Raw genomic sequence first — 25,916 nt, forward strand, 5'->3', positions numbered from 1 at the left:
ATGAATCTAATATTGTAATTTCCTATGAAGGGGTGAAACCTGCACTGACGTGTTGTTCTGTGAGCATCCCACTTTGTAAGAGAGTTCTGTGAAACATTACCAAGCTATTTTAGTGTACAGTTGTTGCTGTTGTATCTGGAAAATTAACTCTTTTTGAGTTAAATTAAACCAAAATATTTGGTTATTTAGGATATAAGAAATGTAATAAATTATTGACACAGGATTAACACAGATTAAAAAACTTTAAGGTCAGAAATATAAAAAAATCACAGAGCCACATGCAATAAGAAGCTTCCCTTATCTTCCAAGACTTCCAGGACATGACTGTTACTCACAGTTCATCTGAGACTTGCAGCTGCTGATGTGACGTTTACTGACCTCTATTGGACTGACACAACCACACATGCATACACATCACTTATTTACGTATTATTTGGAATCTACTTCTGCATATTTGTCAAACAAAAGAAATCCTCACCCGAAATGCAGACTAAGACAAGGAAATTATGAGGAAACACAAACATGTTTTCAATGATAATTGTCTTTAATGAAAGAAACAATGTTTTGCAACACATACACAATGTGGCCAAAAGTATGTAGACACTTGACCCCGACCCTGTTTCAGCAAAGGTCCATAAAGACATCTATATAGAGCCCTGTAATATACTACACTGAACACCTTTGGGATGATTGGAAATAGAGAGTTCCTAGCCTCACTAAAGCTGAATGAGCAAATCACCCCTCAGGCACACTCCAAAATCTGATCGAAAGCCTTCCCAGAAAAAAGGAGGCAGTTACTGTAGCAAGGAGGGAGACAAATCCATATTAATGCCCATAGTTTGGAAAACAGGTATTTAAAAAGCACATCTGGTTTTGATGGTCAGGAGTCTACAAACATATGGCTATCAGTTGAAAATTATTGTATGGTTGTGCCATTATTAGCAGCAACAACATGCTTTATATAGAAACCAACTGGTTCACATAACTGGAGAACTGGTGGAATATTGGCATACTTGTTTACAAAATTACTTTACTTCAATCACACTGGAGGGCGTTCTAAGAAGAAGAGCCCTATTTAGGTCCTAATAACATCTCAATAGGGTTTAATTCCAAAATCCTAATTTTGTTATTCTGTACTATTTAGATGTACACTTGCTAATGTGCTTTGGATTGTTATCTTGCTGCATAACCCAATTAAATTTTAAATTACAGATTAATGCTTGAATGATCACTCACAATTTTGTGGTAAAAGGAAGAATTCATGGTCATGTCAACTGAAGCAATTTGCCAATCCCCTGAAGAGCCTAGGCATCCTCACACCATCACACTTCCACCACCATGTTTCAATGTTGGTACGATGTTATTGTGAAATTTTGTCAGCTGCCACTCGGGTCATCGAAAGAGTTCAACTTCCAATTCATCAGTCCACTTTCAAATTTAAATCACTAGTTTTTTTAGTTTGGAACTTTCCTATGAATACCATTTAACTTTTTTTAAATGATGGATTAAAAAAATTTTTTGCTACCTTCTTCTACATCTATATGTTCTTGAAAGAATTTTTGTTAGGCCAGCTACTTCTGAAAGATTTTACCAATGTTCCAATATGTCTCCCACTATGGTTTGCTATGCTTTTCAGAATGATACATTACTGGAATTTTTTTTTTTTTTTTAATTGAGGTACAGTGTGCTGCTTCTTGAGACCTTTTAGCAGTAAACTAGCCTGAAGTTGGTTAAATGAGCAACTAAGGTGGAAATTTTATTTTTCCCAGATCGTTTGTTTTAAAACAATAAAATGTGACAAATATGCAAACATTAAAGAAACCACAGGATAAAGAAAGTTTTTCACCGAAATACAGGTCTAATCAGTGCTAAGTCAGTGGCACATTACGTTTTACATTTAGTTCAAACCATTTAAAAACTACACTACCTTCTCTTCAAAAAACAAGTTGCGAGTTCAAGAATTCCATGAAAAAAGGAACATGACCATAAAATCAAATTTGGTCCAACATGAGGCCTCTTGGCAAAGTCCCTTTGCAAAAGATCTTAACAGGATTTTCTAGATAAAATAAACAGTTTAACTAGATTGCTGGGTGAATAAAAGGATCTTATATGGTGTGTATTTTTGTTTACCCCAGTTAGTTTCACAAATGTGAGTACTAAGTGCTGACAAGGTCGTATATAAGCGCTAGCACATTTCACTGTTTCTAAAATTCTGCTATTTTGTTACATAAAAATTCCCATTATATCTGTAATTCTTTACATTTAAACCATTACTACACATATACTGGGCTGTCAATCAGTGCTGTGGTGACTTTGGAAACCATTTCACTTGGTTTAAATTTAAACAAAACATTTGTCCATTGCTTATAGAACCATTGTATTAAAGTGACATCACACACAATTGTGCTGTTGTACTCAATCTCAGTATGGCAGTGATTACCTGCGTCTCTTGATTCTATAAGCAAATCACACCCGTTCTGATATTTAGTGTAACAACACCCTTGCTAGTATGATATTTTATAATTATACATGCAAATGTTAACTAAGAAGGTAGACACTTTGATCAATTGGTTTAATAGTCATTAATATTTACATTTAATTTAATTTCTCAGGTGTTTTATTGAGCTAGAGTATGCATTTCCATCAAATACCACCCAGAATATTTTGTATCCCTTACCTACCTGCGGAGAGGTGTCACATCTTTACTGTTTCCAGATTTTTAACAGTAAAGTAAGAGGAAAGCAAGAACAATCATATACAATCCATGACAGCAAAAATTCTACCCCTTTGATTAGTGTACCTTCAGTATATATTTACTACCGCTCAAAACCAAAACTTTGGTGGATGAAAGGTCTTCACAGCAGACTTTCCTAATTACTCCTTCACCATTTAGTCTCATCAACCTTGTGCAAAAAACAAACAAACAAACAAACAAACAGCATTCTTAAACTCTGGCGTGCTTCTGTTGTTCAGAGGTACACATTTAAGCTTGAAGGCCTCGTTGTAAACTTCAAAACAAGATAGAATTAATGGTTTTTGGCTTGGCACTAAATGTTTTATGGAAAAATGCTCACTCCACAACCCAGGTGCATATGCTTTTATATGCTGTTCCATATTAATTAGCAGTGATTGTTTCATCGTTGGAGAATTGGCTAATTAATCAATGGTGTTTACTGAAAAAGATTATTATTCCAATGAAATGAGATAACAAATGATGTCCAGTAAAAAAAAAGGAAACATTTTATTGTGTTTTTCTAATTTATCTAAAACAGGCTCTTTCAGAAAAAAACATCAAGAAGGGTGGAGTCAAAAGGAGGTCGGATTGGACATGCTTAGTCTCCATGGTTATGCCAGTGCTCCCATTGGATCCCATGCAGGGAGAATAACAGGCTCCTGCTGCATGACCTCAAGCACCTCATGGGAGAGGAACTTCTTATCCACCACCACTTCATAGACGTATTCTGAAAACCATTCGTCCGTCATGATCAGATAACCTGGAGGAAAAAACAAAGCCAAGAGTAGGGAACTGAAAAAGTGGAGAGAGCAAGAAAGAGGAGACTAGTGGACTGAGAACAGCAAGTTCGGGTTTTAATAACAAGCAGAATCACCTGCAGGCTTTTTGCTTTTATCTGTATTTTAAAATGTGAACTTAAATAAATCTACACAAAAATGTATAGATGCATTTGATTAATGCTTTTTACAATATAGGTATAAATGGCCACTATCGCGGGAGATTCTTTAATAAAAGTGTACACTGACAATGAAAAGGGAAAGAAGTTTTATGGGTAATGCTGCATGTCTACTACTCTTCTTTTCACACAGCTTCTCTTTCCCACACATGATAAGTCAGCAGGCAGCATTTATACATTTTTACGTAAGCATGTGGTTATATTCAGCAGGTCTTTGGATTCAGATCTTCAAAGTGCTGAAGTTTGCTAAAAAGCAGGAAGTGGCATTTGGCAAGAAAATCTTTAGTGATGGTTCTCAAGGAATGTGGTCAGAGCTGATGAATAAGAAAGCACCAGTATCCCATCCACGAACATAAACAAACACATAAACACCTCACTCTTAGAAACTGTTGACGTGTGATTTAACTTTACACAGCTAATCACACTGGTGAGCTTTTGCTAATATTGGAAACTATTCCCTATGTTTGCGTTTTTTTTTACAGGCACTGAATTTCTGCATTTCTGTTTAAAAATCTGTTCTACACACTGTTCTACACTGCTTATCATTATTTGCACCGCTGCAGATGAATGAATAACCAATCTGTATAGGTATCTATCTAACTGTCAAGAACTAGCAAAATCTGCAAGTTCATCATTGCAGTTCCCTTTCAGGAAATCGAGCTGCGTCGAAACGTTTTGGGAACGTGCCCGAGTGTAACGCTCTGAAATAATGTGTATAATCAGTCAATCTGCAATCAGTAATCTGGTCACGACCAGAAAGTATAAAACACATATCGAGTGAAGACAGCGGCAGCTTCTGTTTGTTAATGAAACGCTCTGTGTGTAATGTTGATTCGCTGTCAATTGTTCGTCAGAAAAGAAAAAAATATATATATTCTTGAGAGCGGAGCACGCTAGTCGGTTCTCGAGAGAGCCAGTCAATGTCATTGCTCCGCTTCCGAACGGCACTGTCCGAAGAGAGAGTTCGTGCTCCTCGTGGTTCTGCCCCTGCTCCCGCTGAGGTGGAGCGCCACGGCAGTTCCTGGGGCTTGCAAATGGACCTCGCAGAAGGTTTCGAGGCATGCTTGTCCCTTTCTCCAACCTCACAGGTTCGGAAGCATGCTCTTTCGGCGGTTTCTTCCCCCTGCGTCGAGAGCATTAGCTCGCTTTGCGAGCTAGGCTTGAGGAGCTATGGAGTTGGGAGCGGAGCTAGGTCGGGTTTCAGAGGGATCTGACTGCGCGTATTCTGCACACATTCAGCGAAGATTCTCTGCACTTTCTGATCTGCACATATTGTGCCGTGCACATTCTGCTCACCTTTCTATGTGATCGCTCCTCGAGGTGGGTGCTCTCACTACTCATAGTAAAAAATAAAAAATTATAATAATAAAATAAAATTAATAATGATAATAATAGTGAAGATAATAAGCAGTAAGCTTTGTCAGGGTTGTGACCTGCGCCGTAGCCAGGCTACATAACTTGGCCAGCTCATGAGCAGAATGTCCCTCCGTCTAGTTAGCTGGACGAGCGCTCTCTGCCACCGGGTCGCAACCTCGAGCTGTCTTTCTCCCGGGATCGCCTCCTCCCTCAAGACCATGACATTACCCACAAAAACCCTGCGTTATACGTCGGCACTCGTAGGTAAGGCTTACGCCTTGGCAGGTCAAGCCGCTGCATCCCTGCACACCATGGCGGTCCTATAAGGCATTTTCAGGGCTGAACTGCTGCATTAAATGGATGTTCCCTAGCTCCGCCGGACCTGGCCCTCAGAGCCACTAAAGATAGGGTGGTCAACAAAGAGGCACGTCTCTTGGAAATTTCCAGATCCTCTTTTGGGCCAAGGGAAAACTCCTCTCCTTGAGAACAGTTCACTTCCCGGGCCGGTTAAACAAGGCAGCAGACACCCTGTTGAGGCAGAGCTGGAGACCCGGGGAATGGCGGCCCCGATGTGGTGGAGCAGGTTTGGGAGAAATTCGGGAGAACCCAGGTGGATCTGTTCACATCTGGAGAGACGTCGCACTGTCCCCTCTGGTTCTCCCTTACCTATCCGCTTAATCCTCCGCTGGGGCTGGATACCCTGGCTCAGGCTGGCCGAAGACAGCGTCTGTACGCCTTCCCCCACAATTGCGCTACTTCCAGGAGTATTGGAAAGAGTTCGCCAGGACGGAGTCCGTCTCCTCCTGGTAGCCCCAAAGTGGCTAAGCAAATCATAGTTTGCGGACCTGGTAGCTCTCCTCGAGCACCCTCCATGGGAGATTCCTCTACGATGGGATCTCCTTTCCCAGCTCGGTGGGGCCATATTTCACCCCCTGTCCGGAGCTGTGGAGGCTGTGGCTGTGGCCCCACTCCAGAGCTCCCTCCATGAGGAGGTCGTATGCCGCCAGGTGGCGTCTATTCTGCCCATGGTGTGAGCACCACCAGCTGGATCCAGTCCACTGCCCGGTTGGTTCATTGCTGGATTTTCTCCAGGGACAGTTCACCAAGGGGGTTGGCTCCGTCCACCCTAAAAGTCCACGCATCCGCCATTTCAGCTTATCACGCCCCTGTGGCCTGGCAATCTCTGGTCAGAGACCCGATGGTAACGCGTTTTCTCCACGGCACCCGTAGGCTGAGGACCTAGAGTGCCTGGGTGGGACCTGGCCGTCGTTTTGGGGGCTCATTCGAGCCTCTCGCCTTTCAATCAAGACCTTCTTGTTGGCCATCTGCTCTATCAAGAGAGTAGGGGACCTGCAGACCCTTTCTGTGGCCCCCTCCATCCTGGAGTTTACCCCAGTTGTGGCTAGTGCCTTTCTCTACCCCCGTACGGGTTACATGCCCAAGGTGCCTTCGGTCGTCCCACGACCCGTAAGATTACAGGCATTCTATCCTCCTCCGTTGCAGGCCCCAGATCAGGAAAAACTGAATCGTCCACAGGACGGGTCCTTGGAGAAAGACCGATCAGCTGCTCATCTGCTATGGCCCTCCCAAGAGTGGCCTCCCTGCTAATAAGCAGACTCTGAGCAGATAGATTGTTGATGCTATCACATCTTCTTATGAGTCCTCTGGTCTCCCTGCTCCCTTCGGGGTTAAGAGCTCACTCCACCCGGAGTGTGGCTGCCTCAAAATCTTGGTCCTCTGGAGTACCCCGCCAAGACATATGTAACGCTGCAGGTTGGGCCACCGTGCTGACCTTTGTACGGTTCTATAACCTAGACCGCAGTGCCACTCCTGGCCCCTCAGTCCTCCTCTAGCTGTGTTCGATAGACGCACACTAGGCAGGGACTAGTCAGTCTGGTGTGATTGGACACTCATTTTAAAAGCGTTTCGATGCAGCTAGAGTTCCTGAAAGGGAACTTCTCTAAGTTACGTATGTCCCCCCCGTCACGTTCCCTCTGGGAACTAGGGTTACATACGTATCCTAGAGACGTTTCTTGTGTTTTGTTGAATTACACATCTTATAGTAATATTATGCAAAGCTACAACATGGTTCATAAGGGCCATGACCTGGAATGAAAAACCACTTAAATATATTCATCATTCAACAATTATACGGAAAAAATTTTACAAGCCTCAGCAGCCACCACTAAGCTCTTTATAGCACTATAAACATGGTCAAAATCTGTCAGCAATATTCCCACTTTTTGTATTTGGCTAAACACCTAAAAGCACAAAAAAGGGCAGCATGGAGGCTAAAATAATCAATCATAACTTAGGTTTTTCCCCCTTTTCCCTCTTTAGTATATCTCATTACAGCCTAATCTCTGGAGGGAAACAACTGTTAGAACAAATTGTTTTCTCTCTCCCAAGGTCAACATTGTATCCCTTTTGTCAAGCAAATATTGCTCCAAAGCCACTAAACATTTTTTTATCATTTACCAAACTTTAAAAATAATGGAATATTATTTTGTGAGGTTTCACCAAACTTTGAACTTTTAAACAGATGATTTATTCTGAAGGCACAAGATCTGCAATGCGTGACTAAGCTATATAAAAAAAAATCCTTCTTAATCTGGGCAAGAATGTAGAGCTTTTGTGAGTGTGAATGAATATGCATTTGTTCACACTGTAATAGTTATCAAAATGAACAGAAAATTTTATTTTGACAGTAGAGCAAAATATCAATAAAATATCAAAAGTATGCAAACATACACAATCAGCCATTACATCAAAACTACTACCTAATACTGCTATATACTGCGTAATACTAATGTTCGAACATTCCTGAACATTTTTTGCAATGTGGCAGGTTGAACTGTCCAATTGCATGAAGCTATTGGAGCCATAGAGAGATGTACTTGGTCTGGAGCAATCCTTAGGTAGGTGGTACTTCTACATCTACGTGAATTCTATAACCTAAGAAGTACAGCATAACTTTTCCAAAGCATCACACTACCTCTGCCATGCTCAGACCCAGTCATCCAGCAATCATAACCTGGCTCATGAAAAAGTTGCTCAGACCCTTATGCTTAAACATTTTTCCTGCTTCAACAAATCAACTTCAAGAACTGACTGTTCACTCGCTGCCTAATAAATCCCACCATTTGACAGTTGCCACTGTAATGAGATAACCAATTTAAGTCACTGGTCAGTGGTTTTAATGTGATGGCTGATCTGTGTAGTTAAACAGCACCATAATGATAAGGAATATGTCATTCCATACCAGGTAGTTATGCTTTTTATATCTTTAAATATTGTACTAAAGTGTGAAGGTGTTCATGATGGCAAAAATAGAAATTTTTGGATGGAAACAAAAAAGTTAAAAAATTACAAGAAAAAAAAAAGGATAAGATTGTAGTGAATTTCTTTAAGAGAGTGATTCAGGAGTCTAGAATTAAAGATAAATCACATATAAAACAGATTCCCTGAGCCAAGAGTCAATTATGAACTCATAAAAAAAGAGAGGAGGGGAGCTCTGGGATGTAATCCTTTTGTAAATTAAATTAGCCCATCTGGAAAGACAAATATCTTCAGACTATATAATGCAGACTAGCGTGCGAGGCAGACAAACTCACTGCTCACTGAGCTGAGAAACCTTACCCTTATTCCCACGGTCATCGCCCCACGAGTTCTCAACTCTCCACTTCTTGTAGCCTCCCTCCTTCCCGTCCTTAAAAAAAAAAAAAAAGAAAGACGCGTAAAAAAAATTAAAATAACTCAATACAATAATAATGCAATGTTTCATCAAGTTCATGCAATATATCCGCACTCTTTTCAGCACTCAAGTAATTATTCAACACATACAACTTACATCAAATATCCCAATAATGCACAAGTAATTTCACAAAACTGTAAAATTGTGTGGCACTCTTTATAATGAACATCATAAAAAAAATTTTATAAGTCCCAAGGGTTTAGTGACTATATGGGCTCTAGTTATACGGTTGCATTTTATTAGCAAGAAAAGCATTATGAGGACCATATATTTCAGTGTCAAGTACTTCCTTAGTTCACAATGGACTCTGGCTCGCAGTTTACTTTTTCCCTTAGGGGTTTCCAGAGTAAAACTTCTCTCCTTAGTGACTGTAATTGTGGAACACAACACTTACCCAGCTATTATCGGGAGAGAGTGGAAACTCTGGACACAGCTGTCGTCATTTATAGGGGAAATTGACAGTAATTTAAGTACTGAGGATTAAAAGACTGGTAAACAGAGTGGATGGAAGGGAAAGCGAGACAGCGAGACAGTGAGAGCGAGAGAGAGAGATAGAGATAGAGAGAGATAGAGAGAGAGAAGGATACAATGGGCCCTTAACTAAAATTTGCAGGGCTGAATTTTGTTGTACTGTATCTTATTTTGTCAATTTATATATTGTAAGGTAGAAGATAATGCTACCATGGTCCCAAGCACACATGAAAGTCAGGATTCCAGGCCCCAACAATCCATTTTTTCCTTCAAGTTCCTTGTTTGTATAGTACCTTGTCAGTAACTGCAGTAAGGACCATGGCATGGGTCATCAGGGAATCTCCAAAGATTAACCGCTCTGCCTTATTCAGGTTCTTTACTGATACACCGAACACCAGCTCGTGGTTAAACCTATGAACCGATACACAAAATAAAACACTCAAGTCAACGTACAAGCTGTAACTTTACAACCCCTCGATGTCTTACTACACACACTTGCTCACAGTGCGGTCAGTCTCTTACACTCATTTTTTACATTCATAAACAAGAATGCTGAGGACACTCACACATTCATGTCATTGATGCCAAGTTTGCCATGGAAATGCTTTCCTACATCACAGCCAAACCACACAGCCTGCCAGAAATAAAGAGAAATTACAATATAAAAGATAACTGTAAGTAACACAATGATTACAAGGCAAGAAGACAAAGTCTCAACAGGAACAGTTGTCCAATTGCTAGTAAATCACATCATGCTTGTTTTTATTCTGCTTTAAAACTGAGGTCTTCAGCCAGATTTTTCTCGAGGACAAGTGAAGAAAATGTGAACATTTTATAAAATATAAAAGAAATCATCTGAATAAAGAACGATGGTTAATTACAGTACAGGGTATTTAGCGAATGCACTACTCCAGATTGTACCTCTCCGTCCTTGATGGAATCAGCAGCGGCTTTCTTCAGTAGATCAATGGATTGATTATTATACTGTGTGCTGCATCCGCCGACCATGTTTCCCAAAAATTCCACACTGTACAACTTCCCATATGGATTCTTGGGCCTGGGGTCATTCACAAGGCATACCTAAAAAGAAAAGAAAAGTTATCACAGCCAATAGCTCACACTGCTGATAGTGAAGAAATGTGGAGGGATGTTTAATGGAAGTATTGTTCAGGCTTGTACCTTGTCCTGTAGGTTATAGATAGGCTTAACATGCTGTATGTAAAATTCCTTAGGGGTCAAAGGCCCTATACGGTGGAAGGTCTTGTCCTTGTCCCTGTATTCCCAAGAGATCGTATCTGGAGGACTACCCAAACACACACTAACCACTCGAAACACCTGCACACAAAAAACATGAGGGAGTAGTATGAGATAAAGGTCAGATGGTGTTGTGTTGATCTGGTATTTGTCGCTTTTATCCTAGGTTTTATTATTTTGCAGAGTCTTTTACGTGACCCTGCTGACATATCCTAAGTAAAAGTTCATTAGCTAGTGCTCACTAAGATTAGTTTATGCTGTTTGTTTTTCTCGGTACTATTTTTATAAATTCAGCCTCCTAAGAGTTATCTCTGGCATTTCCTTTCCTCCCTTGTCATGAACTACATGTACTGATAGTCCACTTCCTCACAGCACAGCCTAACTCATAGTGTAATTGGGTATGCGAGAGTAATGCATGCACACAACATTTTTAACATGTCTGCAGATCCCTCACTGTTTTATACCAACGGCCATTTTTGTTTCTGAATTCCAGACTTAAGACACACGTGTTAAAATAGAATCAGTTTTATGAAAATTAAGATCTAAACATGACACTGGTTCAGCTTTCACAATGGCCATTCAAGCCCATTGCTTTTGCAAAGATAGAAATAAAAAGATTGTGTATATCCATTCCTATCATGTATATCCATTCCTCCCACCCCAGCCCTCTCTCGTTAAGTGAGCCATTAAGTTTCTTAGTTTGTTTTCACTGTCAAGTCCCCTTGAGTAAAAGGGTAAATGCTAGCAGCGCCCATCCCTTTTTTCTCACTGTTGACCTAATGTTGGACCCAGATGCTCCAAGCGCACAAACAACCTCATGCTCAACTCCCTTGCCCTTGCCCTTCCTTGGTAGAATAGATAAATGTCTGGCTCCATCCAAATAAAACACTGACACCCGCACTTCTTCCATTTCCCTGCATGTTGAAATGTGATGTTGTACAGAACAATGACATAGGCCTGACTGACATCAGAACATAGTCACTGAGTCAATATTGAAACACCTGCTTGTGGCTGAGTGGTCAACGTACAGCAGGAAAAGCAGAGAGGCTTATCCAGGGTGCGTTTACTAGTAAGGTGATTGTGGTGCAAAATCTGTAGTGAATCTTTTACTTCAGGACAATTCATGGCCCTTTGTACAAATTCATATTTATCCCTCGGTACAGTTACCCCTGTAATTCTCAGTGAAATCAAAAATGTCCTGTTTAATTTTGCCACAGAGGTTTTTATATAGGTATATAAATAATGAAAGTGAAACTGCAAGCTAAGCCTCTGGTTATGAGATATCAAGACTTATTTCTGTCTAAGTAAAAGTGACAATTAAACAGATTCATTGTCTTTATAAACTGTTCTGGTTAATTTAAAGGTGTGAGCATTGCCTGAAACTCTCCAAGCATAACACTAAGAAGCATTGTGGAGGATGAGCTAGAGGAAACAGAGTCGTAGTGGGTGGCGTGAGGAGGGTTTAGCTCACAGGCAGACAAGGCCACACAAGTTTCTGCTTTTCTTTCCAGCATGTCCAAGTTACTGCTTTATCTGAGATAATAAGCATAAGCACCTGCTGGACAATCCACAGGCAGCAGAAACTGTTTATAGGACCCAAAATGAAATATTTAGTTAATGACCGCTCATGCTGTCCTAGCTGGCAAAAGTAACGATTGCGTTGTGAAGACGGGACGTCCCCCAGCCTCGTGATAAGAAAACTGGGGATAGAATCATCAAGCACTTGTTTTTTGGTATGTCAACATGATATAAGCATCAAATCTCACTCCAAAAACTGATGCCAAGTGCAGCAGTTTGCAAGCATATAATAGGATGCAGTGAACCAGTGTCACAAGTTAATAAAACCCTACAAAGGTATAAGGTACAGATTCAACTGGTGCTCTCTCTGACAATCCAGGTGTCTCTCCTACTATTAGGTATTCATAAACTGTGTGCTAATGTACCATCTGAACATTGCTCATAGCATACCATCTCATTTTTGGAGAGCAGAGGTAATTTCTTCTTAGAGAAGCAACAATTGCATTTTCTTCCTGAAAGGGTAAAAACTGGAGTTTTTCCCCATTTTACCTTTTTTCCCCATTAACACCACTGGCCACTGCTGTACACAAATGCTAAAAAAAAAACAAAAAAAAAACAAAGAACACCTATTCACCTACTAGGATTATAAAACAACTTCATGAAGAGCAGATCTGACTTTCACAACTTTTCAGTCAAGACTTTTTTGGTGATTATTCAAGGAATTTCAAGCAACACCAACAACCAAAATCCCATGTGCCCAAGGCACTGATTGGGGAAGCCAGGCATGCTTTTACAGCATTTGACATTTATTATTTAGCCAGTTTCACCAGTCTGTGCAGCAAACACTGGTCCATCTCTCTTCTTTGCTTCCTCAACAACTGCACCCACTCTCGCATGCACATGTGTGTTTGCTTTTGTTGTCCAAACATGTCTTCAGTTGGAAGGAACCTAAGAGTTCCACAATGTACAATGCAATGCAGCACCATGTGTTATTAATTCTCGCACGACTTATGCATTCCACTCCTTATGGGGTGAGATGAACATGAAATCGAATTGATTTACAGTACTATATATGCATGATATAAGTAAAGCTATGTTGTAAGAAATGGACTTAGAAAGTATTTCAAGCAGGAAGCAAAAAATTAAGAAATGCAGCCCAATTAGGACATTTTGGCGCAGGAGAGCCTATTTTTTGGCATAATTCCATATAATTACACAAAATCTAATTATAATGACCTGCTGCCCTAAAAGCCTGCCAACAAATTGAACATATTTATTTCAATCAGCAAGTGAAAACACAAGTGATGCATTACATGTCTTATTGAAGCATAAACAAGATCTTAATTGTATTATGTGCTCTAATGTAAGAATGCTGACCTATGATGCTCCTATAGTGAAATAAATATGAGTTAAAACTGACTTTCTACCTACCTTTTTAGCTTAACAGCATAAATGTGTGTCTTTAGGTATTCAAATAATTTATCTCAAAACAAACAAAATAGACCTTTCCATGGAAGAAACAGCAAATAATATTAACAATTGAAATTATATACAGAAATGGTTTCTCTGGTTTACTAACTGACTAAATCATGGTGCAGAACAAGTGATATCCGAATAAAAGATATCAAAAGAGAACATAGAACAGGTAAACAATTGTGTTGGGAGACCTTCATTTGGGCCCCTCACATGGAGTCTGGGCAACATCAACCCATGATTCTGCAAACACTTAACTACTTAAACTGAATCAGAGTTGACCAGCTTTGATCTGTATGTAATCTCACTGACACTCGTATTCGAAAATAGACACCGTGAAAAGCAGACAGTTTCACAGTCATTTAGAAATTACATCATGTGCATACAATGTTATATTTATTTTGAACCCAAACAAAGCCAAACATTGCTGAATAAAACATCTACCAGACAATGGCTGCAATTTAATTCTATGCATTTTGCTTCATAGAAATTATTTTTATCACTTTATTTAGCAAAATAATTCAGACTGCAGAATTTAGACTAGTACGTTAAAAAAAACGATCTGGAAACCATTTGCAATCTGTGGTGTATTAACATGCAATCTTCATATACTGTAGATTTTAATTGTTTGGTTTAATTTTTGGCTCATAATATAGCTGAAATTTAAACGATACCCTCTGTTTCTGTGACTTAAGAATTATTTGGTTTTAGAGACTTAGGAAAATATTTATCTGTGTGAAAAAGATCAAGTTCTTTCTATAGGGCTTTTCACAATTGACAATTCTTTACAGACTGGAAGAATTGTATTTATCCCCGATGAGGAAACCCGTCCTCCTTTGGGTGATACCAAGAGTGTGTTTATAAAGCATGAAAAAAATTTTTTATAAAGAAAGACATTTCCGTTTCCTATTAATTTCAAATGGCAATTTCAAGTAATCAATCATTAATAATCAATAGTTAATAAGATAATTACTTCAATAACAACAAAACAATCATTTTAGACATTATTGTTCAGCCCTATGGGAGTGACAGAAAGAAACTAAGGCTAGATGATGAAGTTTCAGCCCTGTGTTTGCTCACACGTATGGCACTGGCAATCACAAAACCATAACAAAGTAAGACAGCCTCTCTCAGCAGTCAGATCCCATGCTATCGCACATGCTCCAAATAGGTATTTCATAGACACACCAGCTAAACAAAACGAACCCACACCAGGTGGACAAACAGTCACCTAATCAACAAATAGGAACATGCCAAGAGCAAATAACCCAGGTGAGACGGCGTAATATAATCAGATACTCTGTTCACAGGTAGGAGTAGTAGAAAAAGTACTATTAAAACACTGCTTGCTTTATATTGGTGTCTCAGTATAGATGCAGCACTAACAAGAATGTCAAAGGAATGCTGCTAATGCATGTGTAGCGTCTCTGCTTTGCACAGACGATGCAGGTGTAATAATAGTAGCAGTGAGATTGCCTTTGCCAGTGTCGGACGCTGAAAGAGATAACAATCTTGTTTGTGGAACATTCTGTCATCAAGCCGTGGACATGTGCGTGTTCATTTTCTCTCTCATTCATACACATACAGCAATATCACAGCCATAAAATCCAAACATAAGTAACATAACAGCCCAATATGCAGCTTTCGTTATACTGAAGTGAGTCAATTCAAATTTCAGAAGCACTGCATGATGATCATATCTGAATAACTCAGGTCCTGGTTGTTCATCTGGTGTATACAAGCCTCCTTAAAATGGTGTGTAGTAAATAAAATAGGCGTAGGTAAGAAAAACAGTGTAAAATGTAACGTTAAATGGCATATTAATGTGTGAATTTCAATGCGGTTTTAAACATAATATACAACCCTTTTTAGAAATGATGATATAGAAACATTATAACACTATTACACCATTAAAAACTGTCTATTAAATGCAGAGGTACACCATCTCACACAGAGATCATCAAAAAAGTGTGTTTAAAAGTTTAAAAAAAGTATGCAATGTGTTTCAGATTTTTAAAAGCGCGAGAGTGTTTTTTATTCTCCACACACTTTTGATTGTATTTCTTAATATTTATGTACATGTGCTGGCTCAAAAGCACAGACAAAAGCTTGCATAAAAAAAAAAAAAACGCTTCAACTTCCATAGAATTTATTAGACTTCTGAACAACGATAATAAAAATACAAATTTTTCCTGTTATTTTTATTTGCAAATTTACGTTGTATTTTTGATTTCTAGACAGAAAGTAGTTAAAAAAAAACAAAACAAAAAAAAAATGCTTCTTGCACAAGAATGAGGCCAATAGTCACTCTGAACGAGTTACAGAGTATAATGGCTAACTAACCAAGCTCTGTATAATTGAGAGAAATGTATAGAAGGGTTGCTAATTACTGCTCAAAAAGAGTCAAGATTCTTAGCACTGTGTGTGGCGCATACCTTACACAGTTTATATCTCAAATAACACTTTTTTTAAATTGTAGTTAAAAAACATTTACTAACCTGAAGGACTTGAAGTTTGTCAAAAAGGATGGGTCAAAAAAAATTCCAGCCAGTGTAAAAACCATATAGTAACCTACACCCACAGACCCAAAGCTGTTTTTGCAGCAAAATAGGGTTCCACCTCATACTAATCAGAAGGGGTTAAACACTTTTCTTAAAGCAATTTTCTTCTTTTGTCTGGAGCCAAATAATGAATTATGACTTTTACAATTTACTTTTAAAAATACAGGCAAGAACAATCTGTGTTTTTCATTTGTAATCCAGATGAATTTAATTACTTAAGAGAGTAATGCTTTTTCAAGGATTGCATGCTTGTTAGATTAATATTGAAATGTATATGTACATGTCACAGGATACATCTTAAGAAAAGTACAAAAAGACATTATAGACAATGCAGTCAACATGCAGTAATAAACTGGTAAATATAAATTATGCAGACTGCATGCTGTGTTTTTTCTTAGGCACCAATAAACGTAATTAATTCTACAATCTATTATTCTATATTCTAATATATCAAATATTTTAATTGTACAGTGCTATGACAGCATTACTCATGCATATTCGTCCAGTTTCTTCATTTCAAACTTGCATGTAAATAAACTTGAAACCCCTTGATTACTCCTTGATGAACTATCATCTGCAGTGTTCTAAAACCATGCAAGAGTGAAGACTTCTTGCTGTACTTTAAGGTCCACTGTGGCTGTGCTAGGGCATGTTTAATGTTTTAGCGCCCTCATCTGGCTGTAGGATGTAATTAAATATTTCCTTTTATTTTTGTTTAATTTGTTATCCACTAACCTCCTCAATCATGGTGTCCATGGCTTCATTCAGCTCAGCTTTGGTGGCATTGCTGGCCACCATGTTCCTAAGCCTAAGACAATACTCTCTCAGCTTAAAAAAAAAGAAGAAGAAGAAAAAAAAAAAAAAAAACAGTTATGTTCATGCAACAAAAATATTTAAATGCAAAGTGCAACTCCATAATAGAACAGAAATAGTTTCCAATTATAAGTTAAAACAAATGACAGGTGTGTTCTCAGTTTCTTATTGATAAATTCTAGAAATATTAAAAAACATTACTACACTTACTACAGACTACAGTCAGTAAACCTGGGCATTGCATGGCAACACATAACACTCTCTCCTGCTGTGGATTCTTTGCTTACTGTTTTCATTATCAACAAAAATAAACATAAATTGTATACTGTCAGTTACTTAATGTAATTCTTGATTAGAGAGCTGCTGTATAAAAGCAGTATCACACTCACAATCATGATATACTGAATATCAGCACAACCGTAATTACCAACAGCGTATTCACTACAACAGCACTCTGGTTTGTGCAATATTGTTCAATTCATGTCTATCATTCAGGCGTGTCAAATGGAATTTAGAGGTGGACTTTACGCCTCATAGCCTTTAGTTAATCATTTTTCTGTAGTGACTGTAGTATATTCCTTCCATATGAAACATTATGTATGACTGCTTGTCTGGACACTACAGACAGTTGTTCAGTGTTAAGAAATTGGGTCTAAAAAATGTCAACCCAAAAGTGAGAAATATACAGAAGGATACCTTGTGATTAAGGATATCATTCATTCTGCGCGATGCCTCGGAGCTGTGAGACTCAGGAAAGCACTTCTTTGGGATGACACCATATTTTTCTGGGAAATGCAAATATTACATTATAATATTCTTCTATATGATCAAATGCTGTTTAATTGTTATCCTAATCGATTTACAAAGTTGGTCTACTCACAGACTTTTATTTTAAAGAAATATTCCATTCCTAATTGACTATGTAGACACAGATTAAGTTAATGAATAAGCAATAAACTGGCAGCCTTCTGATTTTATTATTATTATTCTTTTACAATTTTAGGGTTTACAATTTTAACATACAGTGAGGAAAATAAGTATTTGAACACACTGCTATTTTGCAAGTTCTCCCACTTAGAAATCATGGAGGAGTCTGAAATTGTCATCGTAGGTGCATGTCCACTGTGAGAGACATAATCTAAAAAAAAAAAAATCCAGAAATCACAATATATGATTTTTAAACTATTTATTTGTATGATACAGCTGCAAATAAGTATTTAAACACCTGAGAAAGTCAATGTTAATATTTGGTACAGTAGCCTTTGTTTGCAATTACAGAGGTCAAACGTTTCCTGTAGTTTTTCACCAGGTTTGCACACACTGCAGGAGGGATTTTGGCCCACTCCTCCACACAGATCTTCTCTAGATCAGTCAGGTTTCTGGCCTGTCACTGAGAAACACGGAGTTTGAGCGCCCTCCAAAGATTCTCTATTGGGTTTAGGTCTGGAGACTGGCTAGGCCACGCCAGAACCTTGATATGCTTCTTACAGAGCCACTCCTTGGTTATCCTGGCTGTGTGCTTCGGGTCATTGTCATGTTGGAAGACCCAGCCTCGACCCATCTTCAATGCTCTAACTGAGGGAAGGAGGTTGTTCCTCAAAATCTCGCAATACATGGCCCCGGTCATCCTCTCCTTAATACAGTGCAGTCGCCCTGTCCCATGTGCAGAAAAACACCCCCAAAGCATGATGCTTCCACCCCCATGCTTCACAGTAGGGATGGTGTTCTTGGGATGGTACTCATCATTCTTCTTCCTCCAAACACGTTTAGTGGAATTATGACCCAAAAGTTCTATTTTGGTCTCATCTGACCACATGACTTTCTCCCATGTCTCCTCTGGATCATCCAAATGGTCATTCGCAAACTTAAGACGTGCCTGGACATGTGCTGGTTTAAGCAGGGGAACCTTCCGTGCCATGCATGATTTCAAACCATGACGTCTTAGTGTATTACCAACAGTAACCTTGGAAACGGTGGTCCCAGCTCTTTTCAGGTCATTGACCAGCTCCTCCCATGTAGTTCTGGGCTGATTTCTCACCTTCCTTAGGATCATTGAGACCCCACGAGGTGAGATCTTGCATGGAGCCCCAGTCCGAGGGAGATTGACAGTCATGTTTAGCTTCTTCCATTTTCTAATGATTGCTCCAACAGTGGACCTTTTTTCACCAAGCTGCTTGGCAATTTCCCTGTAGCCCTTTCCAGCCTTGTGGAGGTGTACAATTTTGTCTCTAGTGTCTTTGGACAGCTCTTTGGTCTTGGCCATGTTAGTAGTTGGATTCTTACTGATTGTATGGGGTGGACAGGTGTCTTTATGCAGCTAACGACCTCAAACAGGTGCATCTAATTTAGGATAATAAATGTAGTGAAGGTGGACATTTTAAAGGCAGACTAACAGGTCTTTGAGGGTCAGAATTCTAGCTGATAGACAGGTGTTCAAATACTTATTTGCAGCTGTATCATACAAATAAATAGTTTAAAAATCATATATTGTGATTTCTGGATTTTTTTTTGAGATTATGTCTCTCACAGTGGACATGCACCTACGATGACAATTTCAGACCCCTCCATGATTTCTAAGTGAGAGAACTTGCAAAATAGCAGGTGTTCAAATACTTATTTTCCTCACTGTATTTCAGAAATGTTAGAAACACAAATTTGACGTTGTATATATGTTGGTGCAAACTGACCAATAAGGTTAACCAGCATGTCCCATTGTCCACCATCATTAGTGGGATTTGAGAGCAGAAACTGGACCAAGCGGCCATCTACTGGCTCATTCCTCTGGGCTGTCTCTACACAGCTGTGCAAAAAATAATAGCAGCGTTCCACCTAGGAAAAACAGGCACCAAAGAGAGAGAAAAAGGAAGAGAAAAAGGAAGTGAGAAAGACCATGACAGAGAGTATTGCTATTAAACTGAGAGTAAAGGACAAATCAGCTTTAGCTGTTTTGATATAAACGTCTGCTGAAAGCCATATTTATATAAATGGTATTCATGATCTGAGAATGTAAACTGTGTAAGGAAAGAATGTTCATTGTTTAATTTCAAAATCACATTCAAATAACTAGGACTATACTTGCTGGTAGATATGTGAACTCTTCTTAAAGCTATATTTGTGTTGTGTTAATATTAAAATATTTCAAAATTCTGGGACATAGAGAAGCTTAATGCATATATATATATATATATATATATATATATATATATATATATATATATATATATATATATATATATATATATATATATATATATATCAGTACATTTTCATCCAAACAAAAAAAGAGCATACAAACAAAGCACTGAACTCAGACCAAAATAAACTGAAACTGAAATAAAAATCAAGTCTGGTGTGTGGCTTAGTTTAAATCTGATATTATGTAATAATCCCAAAACACACAATGAAATCCAAATGTACTTTAACAGCCCATCTGTCTAAGATTTCACATCCAACCCAGAGTGTTGTGGTGCTTCTTGTATTTAAACGTGTCTATTTAATAAAAATTGAGCTCCACTTCTCAAAATGTTTAATACATATTGACTTGAAGTATGATATTACTGGATATTTACTAGTACATGCAGCCAATTAGATTTCATTGTTATTATGTATAATCAGGTTATTATACTTGTTATACATACTGATGGCATAAAGATGAATTATTTAACAGCAAACACAACATTCTTCAGGTTGTTAAAATGTTGCAATTTACACACACTCTGAATTGGATCATACAAATACACCTGAATAAATTTGAAAAAGAAGAAAACATTTTTTCACATAAACTTACCTTATCCCAGAAAAAGAGATAGGATTGACTGAACTCAAACTCTTCTATATTATACTTCTTCATAAAAGGAAGTCGCATGACGTTGAGGCACGAAAAGATCCAACATCTCCCTAACAGAAAGAAAGAAATTCCCCACAATCAGATTTTTATCTTACAGTTAATAGATATCAGGGATTTCTCTAAAAGGAAATGGATCGATTTGCTTGGTAATGTGTGGAAAAGATTTCAAGCAAATGGATGTCTAACAAATGGCTCATGACTACTTTTCCAGAAACCACAATACTGCCACCGTTTAGGCTTGTTTTTTACTCATCTTTAATGTCCCTGGATTTTTGAAAAGCTAATTTGTCACCATGTTAAGATAAATAAATATTAAAATTATATTGAAGAGAAATACAATAAGATGGCAAATGTAGGTTCTGTTAAATTGTGACAGTTATTTATAGTTAAAAATAGTTATACAACTATTTTTGTTTGCAATAACATATAGTATTACAGTATTATTATAGTGATTAAGAACATATTTTTTCCAGGCTGGTCATGGCCTAGCTCTCAGTATAGTTAGTTCATTATGCCTCGTGTTCAGTTACCTGAGTTCTTCTGGTTAGTGACGGGCTTGCCCTCGGCTGGGATGGCATGCTGAAAGATGTGCACCGTGTCTTGAACTGTCTGCCTGTGCAGGCATACTTCTAGAGGGTCGATGCAGGTTGAGACATTTTGCGCCAGCAGATATCGAGGCTCGCTCTGCAGACGCTTAATAAAAGCAGACACTTTCTCCCCACTCAGACCTGTGGTTAGACACAAAGATTTAATGTCCATTAAGAACACAGAGTAGCTTTAATTGAATAACACAGACTGGAATGTCCAGACCATAGAGCAGATTGGGAAAAAAACAGCATATAAAAAGAAGAACTGGGAAGGAAGATTGTTCTCGGAAGTATTACGACAAAATGTATCGCAGTTGCCTAAACATTTAAGTGTCTTGATACATCTAAGCCATTAGAACACATTTATAGCTTGCTATAATCAGAAGCGAATAGAAAAATGTCTGTAGTGGATTATTATGATCTATTAGCTAATATTTGTGGCTCTGGTCTTTCATTAATTATGCACTCATCTGCAATACTTTAACTTGGTCAGTATCACAGTGGATTTAAGACGTACTGTATCCTGTAATGAAAATTTTTTTTTTATCTGTATTGATATTCGTTATCAGAGTAATGACCCTGCTGTGCTCATGTCCTTGCTCAGAATATGAAATTGGCTATATGTGAATCACGGACAGTCCTGATTTAGGCTTCTATAGGTGATTTTCCAGCACCAGTTACCGAATCAGTTAATCTATAATTATCTAACAGTCTAGTGCTGTTATGCTGACATTGTATCTGAAGAACCTCTGGAGAACTACTTAACCGTGTATAGTGGTTCAGGGCTTATATTGGATGTATGTATGTCCCAGTAAAAGTATCAAATTATATCAGAAGGGACACAGAAAAAAGTGCTGTAATAAAAGTAACACTTAATAAAAAAACACGAACAAATTGTTCAGTAAGGTAGTATTTGTCATAACAGATACATGCATTTAGTACAGTTGCTTTCTGTCCTTTCCTCTCAGCCTTGCTTCAAAGGAAACACAACTAAGGAACATACTTCCACTCCATCTTCACACTTGCACTTTCAGTACTCATTGAAAGAAAAACATCTGTCCTATCTCGCCTTTCCAGTCATCCAATGACTCATTTACACGTTTATTGTGACTTGTGCTGTTTAGTTATCTGCTTGATCCTGAGGTTATGTAAACAAGCAATTTACTGCCCTTCAGTTTGATTCTGTCGCTTGTTCTTCGCCTTTATTTTCATTCCATTATTATTAGTGGTAGTAGTGGTACCTGGGGTATATTCTGTAAAGTATCAGTAATGTCCTTAGGAACATCAGATACACTAATAAAAAAAATTTAAAAAAGGAATGCTGACTTAAAGCATGACCGTAATTCGACAGTCATATTGATTTTTCCAGGAAAAAGGCCAAAGGTTGGGAGCTACAGTTACTTTTTAGTGTTAAGCTTGTACTGAAGGTTCGCAGATGCATACGCCCTTCATGCATTGTAATTATATAAAAAATTATATATAAAAAAGTAGGATCTACTATACTAAAGTAGATCCTACTTTAGTTGAAATATCACAAAATATTAACAATCAATTCATTATATTACTGATCGAATCAATTAAATAGGGTTGGTGCTGTTAAAGGGAAGTGGTAGCTCAATGGTTAAGGCTCTGAGTTACTGAGCGGAAGGTCGAGGGTTCAAGCCCCGGTATCGCCAAGCTGCCACTCCTGAGCAAAGCCCCAACCCCCTGTGCTCCAGGGGCGCTCTGACCTCATCCTCCAAGTAAGCTGGGATATACAAAGAGAGAATTTCCCTGTGCTGTAATGTATATGTGACAAATAAATGCTATTCTATTGTAGTGTGAGCATCAGGAAGATGATTCCTATTCTTTTTTTTTTTCATTGAAACGAAACTTACAGCTCGTCCTCCATATTCAATTCTCTATATATTTACATACATGACAATTCATATACAGATAATTTTTATATTATTCATTATAATAAGCCGTTTATACACTGAGCCACAGCGAGCTAACGACATTTCACATTCTTTTAGCCCGTGACTGGGTTCTTACTAGCTTACCGGCTAACCGCGGCTATGCTAACTGATACAGACTTAACTGAGTTTCATTTACAAGAGAATTTTATTTTATATATATATATATATATATATATATATCAGATAAATACATACCACAGTCCATGTTGGTTCGCAGGAGATCTGACTCTTTACCGGTTCTGTGGGTTTTCTTTTTTCTTCCCCTTTGTTTATTTTATTCGCCGACAGGCAGCCAGTCAGCGAGCTCGGAATCCCGGAAACAGGAAATGCAAACCAGTTTCCATTTACAGTTCTACATACAGATGTTATTTTTTTTATTATATTTTTTTTATTAATTTATATATATATATTTTATTTGTGACCAGAAATATGTTGTTCCTTAAGGCTTTGTTATCTGTAAACTGGGTGTTTGCGGTTATATTTTTTTTCTTGCAATCAAATTTATCCGCTTTTGATGGGACCACTTACCATGAACCAGTCCCACTTGTATATTTTAATAAAAACACGTGCAAAAATAATGAACTTCAGCTATATGAACTTAAAAAAAAAAAACATTTTGGTGAAGCACAATAATTCTGTAGGCTTCAAATCTTTCATAGGGTCAAATACCTTGGAGGATATAATATTACTATATAACTTCAGGATATAATATTAAAGCTGCGGTATGCAAGATTTTATATTTAGTAGCATTAAGTTAGTGGAGTCCAAATGTTCAAAAGCATAAGATTTCGTGATATTGAAAATATAGAAAATATTAGAAAAATAGTAAATCAGTGTAATCTTATTGAAAAACAAACTAAATTATTTACAACCAGACACTACATACACAATACATACACTATATGGACAAAGTATTTTGGCTCCTGAACTTTCCTGACGTGGTTCCTCTCCAAATTGTTACCACAAAGCTGGATGCACACATTTGTGCACATCACTGTTGTGTCTCATCACAGGAAAGGAGAAATCACTTATTCTGATCATGGTGTGAATGGGTTTTGAATATAATTAACGAATATAAAAAGTTTACACACCGGTTGTAAAAGGCAGGAAATAAATAATTTACAATAACCTCACTGTACTATTGTGCACTCTAATAATAGGGGATTTGACTGTGCTCAGAATGAAGCAGTCACTTTTAAATGTCAGTTACTCTAGCTCAAAAGTAATTATGCAACAATTAGTTGCACTACTTTGAATGTAATTTGACTTAATTATCATACGCCCATCATTGGTGAAGTGATTCTAATAAACTATTAAATAAAGATTAGTTGTGTCTGTAGGATTTTCTTGGATCATATTGCTGAAGTTATTAACCAGGAAGAGGTATAAATAATTAGCAAAACAATCTAATATACCATAAAAGACAGTGAAGGGCATCATTACCAAATGGAGAAAATTAGGAACCACAGTAACATTGCTCAGAACAGGACATACCCCAAAAATTGATTCAATCTAAAGATTTAATTCTGATCGTTGAGGCAGCCTGGATGCGGGAGATTAGTGTGCACACTTTCTTAAATGAATTCTTACTCTTTGTTTTTATAATCGAATATTATTGGTTACATTTGGTAGGTTCTTTATTAAATTAAAAGTGGAAAAAATATCAAACATGATTGATTGCACATAGATTATTTAATTTAATCAAAATAAGGCTCAGGTTAAATTCTGACAGCCCATAACAAAATAACTAAGATAAAATATTAAAAGAAATATTCTTTAACAGTTACGACTAAAAATCCCTGTACAGTGTGTGACTGCCCTCATGTGGCAGTAAAAAGAATATAATCATGGAGGTGCTTGTAACAAAAGACAGATCACAGAACAAAGCAGTGCATGTGTTCTGGGATTATTTTTTAATTCTAATTTCTGGATAATGTATAGTAGTAATGTATGGGTGTACAATTAAAGGGGTGTAAGACTATTATTATTATTATTATTATTATTATTATTATTATTATTATTATAATAATAATTATTATTATTATTATTATTATCATCATCATTATCATTATATTATTATTATTATTGTTGTTGTAGTTGTTGTTGTTGTTTTATTGATTGATTTATGTATTTATTATTATTATATTATTATTATTATTATTATTAGTAGTAGTAGTAGTAGTAGTGGTAGTAGTAGTAGTAGGTTAATTTATAGTAATAATGTATGGGTGTACAATTAAAGTGGTGTAAAACTTCATTATTATTTTATTACTTTATTTATTTATTAATTATTATAAATTATTATTATTAATATTATTATTATTATTATTAGTAGTAGTAGTAGTAGAAACCCAGCCAAGTACTAGTGGTAGTAGTAGTAGTAGTCTTTAATTAGCTAAGATCAAGCAGCAACAACATGCAAAAAAAAAAAAAAAAACATGCAGATACCGGTCAAGAGCTTCCATTCCAGTTTTTACATTCCAAGAGTTGATGTTTGTACATGCGAAGATGCTTTTTTTTTTTGACCACATTTTGTCCTTGTGCAACTGTCTGATTTGAAATTTGGTGTCTCTCAATGAATAACAGTAAAATGTAAACAAATGCATTTGGATAAATGCGTGTTGCCTGAGCTTAC

General features: G+C 37.5%; 1 protein-coding gene across 1 annotated transcript; it reads right to left on the bottom strand.

Moving 5' to 3' along the window:
- Window positions 1-3,217: 3,217 nt before the first annotated feature.
- blmh (bleomycin hydrolase) lies at window positions 3,218-23,596 on the bottom strand. The gene is made up of 12 exons (XM_083548622.1): window positions 23,477-23,596; window positions 21,267-21,464; window positions 20,677-20,786; window positions 19,577-19,718; window positions 17,586-17,674; window positions 16,812-16,904; window positions 10,450-10,605; window positions 10,192-10,350; window positions 9,837-9,904; window positions 9,564-9,681; window positions 8,685-8,754; window positions 3,218-3,494 (listed from the first exon to the last, which is right to left on the bottom strand). The coding sequence occupies exons 1-12, from the start codon at window positions 23,484-23,486 to the stop codon at window positions 3,346-3,348; spliced, it is 1,362 nt and encodes a 453-aa protein (XP_083404748.1). The 5' UTR covers window positions 23,487-23,596; the 3' UTR covers window positions 3,218-3,345.
- Window positions 23,597-25,916: the final 2,320 nt, after the last annotated feature.

The sequence above is a fragment of the Silurus aristotelis genome (assembly GCF_946808225.1).
Source record: "Silurus aristotelis genome assembly, chromosome: 8".
Classification (NCBI taxonomy): domain Eukaryota; kingdom Metazoa; phylum Chordata; class Actinopteri; order Siluriformes; family Siluridae; genus Silurus; species Silurus aristotelis.

What these genes read in the sequence shown, in the direction of transcription:
- blmh (XM_083548622.1), bottom strand. An exon ending in GGCATCAATGACATGAATGT is followed by an intron (nt 9,682 to 9,836) that starts GTGAGTGTCCTC and finishes ATCGGTTCATAG; the next exon opens with GTTTAACCACGAGCTGGTGT. An exon ending in TTACTGCAGTTACTGACAAG is followed by an intron (nt 8,755 to 9,563) that starts GTACTATACAAA and finishes TTTTTTTTTAAG; the next exon opens with GACGGGAAGGAGGGAGGCTA.